The sequence below is a fragment of the Papilio machaon genome, chromosome 25 (genome assembly GCF_912999745.1).
Source record: "Papilio machaon chromosome 25, ilPapMach1.1, whole genome shotgun sequence".
NCBI lineage: Eukaryota > Metazoa > Arthropoda > Insecta > Lepidoptera > Papilionidae > Papilio > Papilio machaon.
Genome location: NC_060010.1, coordinates 16,046 through 21,819, shown reverse-complemented (window position 1 = coordinate 21,819; position 5,774 = coordinate 16,046). Strand labels below are relative to the sequence as shown.

General features: G+C 56.6%; 1 protein-coding gene across 1 annotated transcript; it reads left to right on the top strand.

Moving 5' to 3' along the window:
• The first annotated feature begins 411 nt into the window (after positions 1-411).
• On the top strand, positions 412-2,691 carry LOC106717969. The gene has a single exon (XM_045684098.1). It carries the CDS (start codon positions 412-414, stop codon positions 2,689-2,691), a length of 2,280 nt encoding a protein of 759 aa, XP_045540054.1.
• Positions 2,692-5,774: the final 3,083 nt, after the last annotated feature.

Here is a 5,774-nt window from a genome sequence, read left to right as displayed (position 1 = left end):
GGAAGAAAACCTCTCTAAAAAATTACCCGGTGGAGACACCACACTTGGCCGCCCACTGGTCTTTACGATCGGTGGACGCCAAGTATACCGTAATCCGCACTGAGCGGACCGGGGGCCCTGCGCACTGAGCGTAGGGCTGCGAGGAAGAAAACCTCTCTAAAAAATTACCCCTTTCTGGGCGGAAACGCCCCGCGCGGCGGCTGGCTTCGGCCACCGTCGGGCAAACCGTAAGTCCGCACGGAGCGGAAACGGGGGCCCTGCGCACGGAGCGTGGGGCTGCGAGGAAGAAAACCTCTATAAAAAATCACCCTAATCCCAAGCATCGCCGCCCGGCGAAGGGATGAATCGTTGGTGGGAGACCAGCGGCGAGGGCGGCAACACCGGGGGGGGCTTCAAGGGGAAAAACAAAAAATGAGCGCGACGAACAAAGAAAAAACTACCCGGGAGGGTCCCGTTCGCGGGGAATCCCTTGGTGGGTCGGACAGCCGGCCCATCGGCCCCATTGTATACGGGGGGGCCATTCGCCGTGTGAAGGAGGAGAGAAGGTTAGGGTCAAATGGAGGAAGTAGAGAGGAGAAGGAGAAGGAGAGAGATAGAGTGAGGAGGTTGTCTGATTCAGACACGGACAGTAGAGACTCCATGGCAAGCGCTTCCAGCCGCTTTGCTTCCATGGAGTCCTTAGACCAGGACGGGAGATTTTGGAGCGAGGGCCGCGGCCAGAAGAGGCCCAGAGATAAGGAGTTGAGCGGCAGCTCCACAGACACCCCCGCCAAGGGGGCACACAAGAGAAGAGGACGCGGCCGTCCACCAACCACCGGCGAGTACGTCGGGCTGGCGGCCGCCAAAGAAACTCTGAGAAAGGCGACAGAGGCGGAGATGAGGGCACGAGCCGAAGCGGAACTCCTCGACTCAGTTCTGGAAGCCCGCAAAACCCGCTCGGCTCTGGTCACGGCAGGTCCATCAAATGCCGCGCCACTGGAAGTTGAAGAAGACACGGCGACCACCGTCCTCAAACGGATTGGATCCAGCCTCGACGTAGTTGAAAGAGTGGCGAAGAAATCGTCAAACCTTAAGGGAACCTTTGTGCGCGCACTACAGGATGCCGTCAGCGCCATTAAAGAGGACGTCGCCGGCCTCGCCCAGAGGTCGGTATCGGATGAGACGCGCGCCTTGCAAGCAGATAACGCCCGCCTGCAAGCCGATATGGCCAGCCTCCGCAAGGAGCTGAATGAGATGCGCCAGGAGATGGAGAGGGTGCGGAAGCAGGGCTCCGCCAATGCCCTCATGGATACGACAATGGAGGCCGTCCCTGTCCGGCCCCCACAACCACAACTAGAGACCTCTCTTGAGGATATATGCAGGACGGTAATGGTCCAGGTGGGCGGTATGCTCAATGCCCGCCTGGCTTCCCTAGAGGATAGGTTGCTCCCCGAAAGGAACCTGCGACCACCATTAGCGTCGGACAAGAAGAAGGAGGCCCGCACGTACGCGACTGCAACCGCGGAGCCCACACCCGTACCATCTTTGGGTACTCAAAAAACAGCTGGAACAAAGGTGCTCCCGGTGCCAGCACAGCCCGGTCCCAGTGGGCTCACACGCCAGGCGCCCAACGTGCCCAAGAAGAAAAACAAGAAAGACTCCAAAAAAGGAGCCAAAAAGAAGGAGAAAACTCGGCCGTCGACTAGCGAGAACTCAAAGTCCTCCCCTGTCGCCCCCGTAGCACCATCAAATGCCGCCCCTCCTCGTCGTCCTCCAAATCCAGACGCGCTCGAGGAAAACTGGGTAACTGTAGGGAGAAATGGAAAGGCACAACGACAAAAGTCGAAAGCGGCTCCCACGCAGGCACCAAAATCTGTGCCCGCACCGCGACCGCAGAGACTAAAAGTGCCTCGAAGCTCTGCCGTTGTCGTGACGCTCACCGAAGCAGCAATCAATAAGGGGCTAACATATAGCAGTGTCCTGAAAGAGGCGAGATCGAAGCTCGATCTAAAAGAGGTGATTGGTATAGAAGCGGTGCAATTCCGTCGGGCGGTTACCGGGGCCACTATCATCCGCATCCCTGGCGCCACCAGCGCCCCGAAGGCAGACATCCTGGCGCAGAAGCTCCAAGAAATTTACCAAAACGACGATATCAAGGTCTCCAGACCCGAAAAAATGATCGACATCAAGATTGAAGGCCTGGACGACTCGACTACACCTGAGGAGGTCAAAGAGGCCATAGTCAAAAAAGGGACATGTGCGGCAGACCAGGTCCGAACTGGCCAACTCCGCCAGAACAGATCTGGCCTATTCGACATCTGGGCTCAGGTCCCTGTTACAGTAGCGAAGAAGATAGCGACGGGCCGCTTCTTAGTGGGCTGGGTGGCTGCCAAGGTCACCATCGGTAGACCCAGAGAACTACGATGCTATCGCTGCATGCAACAAGGGCATGCAGCAAGTCAATGTGAAGCAGAAGATCGTAGCCAACTCTGCTATAAATGTGGACAAGAGGGCCACAAAGCCGCATCCTGCCCGTCGCAACCGAACTGCATCCTGTGCGCGGCGGCGGGCAAGGATGCCAAACACCGACTGGGGAGTCTAAATTGCTCGGCGCCCAGAAAGACGGTTAATAGGAGATCGCTGGTTTTCCGCCGCAGCGCTGCCCCACCGAGCGGGGAACGTATGGAGGTTGTCGAAGCCACACGTGATTGATATGGCTATACAAGTTTTACAAGCGAATCTAAATCACTGCGCCAGAGCTCAAGATTTATTGATCCAGAGCCTGGCGCAGTGGTCAATTAATATAGCGGTGATTTCGGAACCGTATTCGGTCCCGAATAGAGGCAATTGGGTGGGAGACCTCGATGAATTAGTGGCCCTTTACACCCAAGCCGACCACCCAATTGTCTCACACAAAAAAGGTAGAGGATGCGTAGGCGTCAAATCCGCCGGCGTCGCGGTGATTGGAGTCTATTGCTCGCCGAACCGGTCGCTGGCGGATTTTGACGCCTACCTAAATGAAGTCGACACCCTGATCCAATGGGGGCAACCGCTGGATATTGTTGTTGCCGGGGACCTCAATGCAAAGTCCAGGGCTTGGGGTTCCCCGGTCTCGGATTGTCGTGGCGAATTACTGCTCGAATGGATGGCCCAGCACAACTTGGTGCCACTAAACACAGGCACAGAACACACGTGCGTGCGCATGCTGGGCGGTTCTATAGTGGACGTCACATTCGCGAGTCCTGCCCTGGCGTGCCGCGTGCAGGATTGGAAAGTGTTGACTGAGGTGGAGACATTATCGGACCATCGCTACATCCGGTTCGATATCCTCCCCTCGCCAACACCCCCTACTAGTCGAAACACCGCCATTCCCCCAGAGATTGGACAGATGTGGTCCGTAAGATCGTTAGACAGGGAAGTAGCCGAACTTGCTACCATCGTCGGCACCTGGTCGCAAAGAATGGACGATAAGGAGATAAATGACGGCGTGAACTGGCTGACGGAGACATTGGCGCACATCTCCGACTGCGCCATGTTAAAAGTCCGGCCGTCACCGAGGCGACAAAATCGAGTGTACTGGTGGTCGGGAAACCTTTCACGGTTGCGTACTGCCTGTGTGGTTGCCCGCCGCCGGTACACCCGATATCGTAGAAGGCACCCAGGATGGGATGAGTCGGAGGAACGGAATCTCTACACTACATACCAGGAAGCCAAAAAGGCCCTACGGTGTGAGATTACCGCTTCCAAAGACCGGGCCTGGGAGGAGTTCTTGAGTAGTCTAGAGTCGGACCCATGGGGCCGGCCGTACAAACTCGTTATGAGTAAGCTGCGCCCCTGGGCTCCCCCACTTACTTCAACTCTAGATCCAGCACTTTTAATATCTGTAGTGTCGACACTCTTCCCTCCCAGCGCCCGCAATACCGGACATGACCTTTCCGGCTCGATACCTCCCGGTTCTGTCCCGGGGGTATCCGAGTCGGAAATTAACTCGGCGAAGACAAAAATGCAGAGCAAGCGCACCGCCCCAGGACCCGATGGGATACACGGGAAGGTGCTTGCTCTGGCAATTCATCACGGCTTAGACGACCAACTCAAGACACTGCTAACCAAATGTCTCGAGGAGGGAAATTTCCCAATAAAGTGGAAAACGGGAAGGCTGGTCCTGCTGAAGAAGCCCGGGAAACCGGAGGACTCTCCGTCGGCCTATCGCCCGATAGTGCTGCTTGACGAGGCCGGCAAGTTGTTGGAGAGGATAATTGCCGGTCGCGTCAACGAACATCTATCCTCAGTGGGACCGGACTTGGCCGACACCCAATATGGGTTCAGACAGCAGCGTTCCACAATTGACGCTATTTCCAAACTGAGGGACATATGTGAAGAGGCGAAATCCAAAGGCGGGGTAACGATAGCAGTGTCGCTTGATATCGCCAATGCGTTCAATACCCTGCCCTGGGATAGTATAATGGCGGGACTAGAACACCATAACGTCCCCCTGTACCTGCGACGAATAATCAATTGTTACCTGCGGGACAGGAAAATTGTGTTTCCCACACAAGATGGTTGGGAAAACTACAACATCTCTTGTGGAGTTCCACAAGGGTCGGTCTTGGGCCCACTCTTGTGGAACATTGGCTATGACTCGGTGCTGCGAGGAGCGCTCGTCCGCGGAGTGCAACTCATTTGCTACGCGGACGATACGCTTGTCGTAGCCACAGGCTCTGACTTTAGAGAGGCAAAACTGCGGGCCACTGCTGGGGCTGCACACGTTTCGGCAAAGATCCGCAGTTTGGGCCTGAGGGTCGCCCTTGATAAATCAGAGGCGATCCTCTTCCAAGACAGTAGAAGAGGAGTGCCCCAGTCGGGGCTCGAAATCATAGTCGGGGGTACTTCGATTCCCATCCGAAGCACCATCAAATATCTAGGTCTTACCCTCGACTCAAAGTGGACTTTTAGACCGCATTTTGCGGAACTAGCCCCGAAGCTCGACGCCACAGCTGCGGCTTTAAGCCGCATTCTACCAAACATCGGTGGCCCGAGCTCGAAACGACGCCTCCTATTTGCGGGAGTGCTGAGGTCGAAGGCCCTATACGGTTGTCCGGTTTGGGCCAACGACCTCTGTACACAGAACAGGGCGATGATACGGCGGTCGCAGCGTACTGTGGCGATCAGGGTCGCGAGGGCATACCGCACGGTGTCGTACGATGCTGGGTGTGTCATCGCGGGCCTGTTGCCGTGGCACCTGGACGCGGCCGCCCTAGCGACGGTTTACTGGCGTAGAGCTAGCAAGCGTGCACAGGGTGAAGAACCATCCTTGGAGGAGATAAAAGAGTGGAGAGTCCGTGCCCAAAATAGGGCCATGGAAAAATGGAAAGAGGAGTTAAGAACATCCAGGGCTGGGTCGTGGACGGTGGATGCGATCCGCCCGAGACTCAAGGACTGGCTGAACAGGCGGTGGGGGCACCTCTCCTACCGGCTGGTGCAGATGTTGACTGGCCACGGCTGTTTTGGCAAGTATCTGCACCGAATTGCTGGTAGGGAACCAACATCTAGGTGTCACCACTGCCCGGAAGACAGCGACTCCGTCGCCCATACCTTATTCGACTGCCCGGCATGGGAAACCGAGAGGAGACCCATCGCCGCACTCACCGGAATTGACGCGTCAACACTCGCAGAGGTTATCAACAAGATCCTTCAATCTGAGGACGCGTGGAAGGCATTCCACGAGTTCTCGGAGCGAGTGTTGGCAATAAAGGAGAACGCCGAGAGGGAGCGCGAGACCGATCCGGAATCCGCCC

Bases quoted from the DNA above. Each gene is read 5' to 3' on its own strand.
- LOC106717969 (XM_045684098.1), top strand. From the start codon at position 412: ATGAGCGCGACGAACAAAGAAAAAACTACCCGGGAGGGTCCCGTTCGC.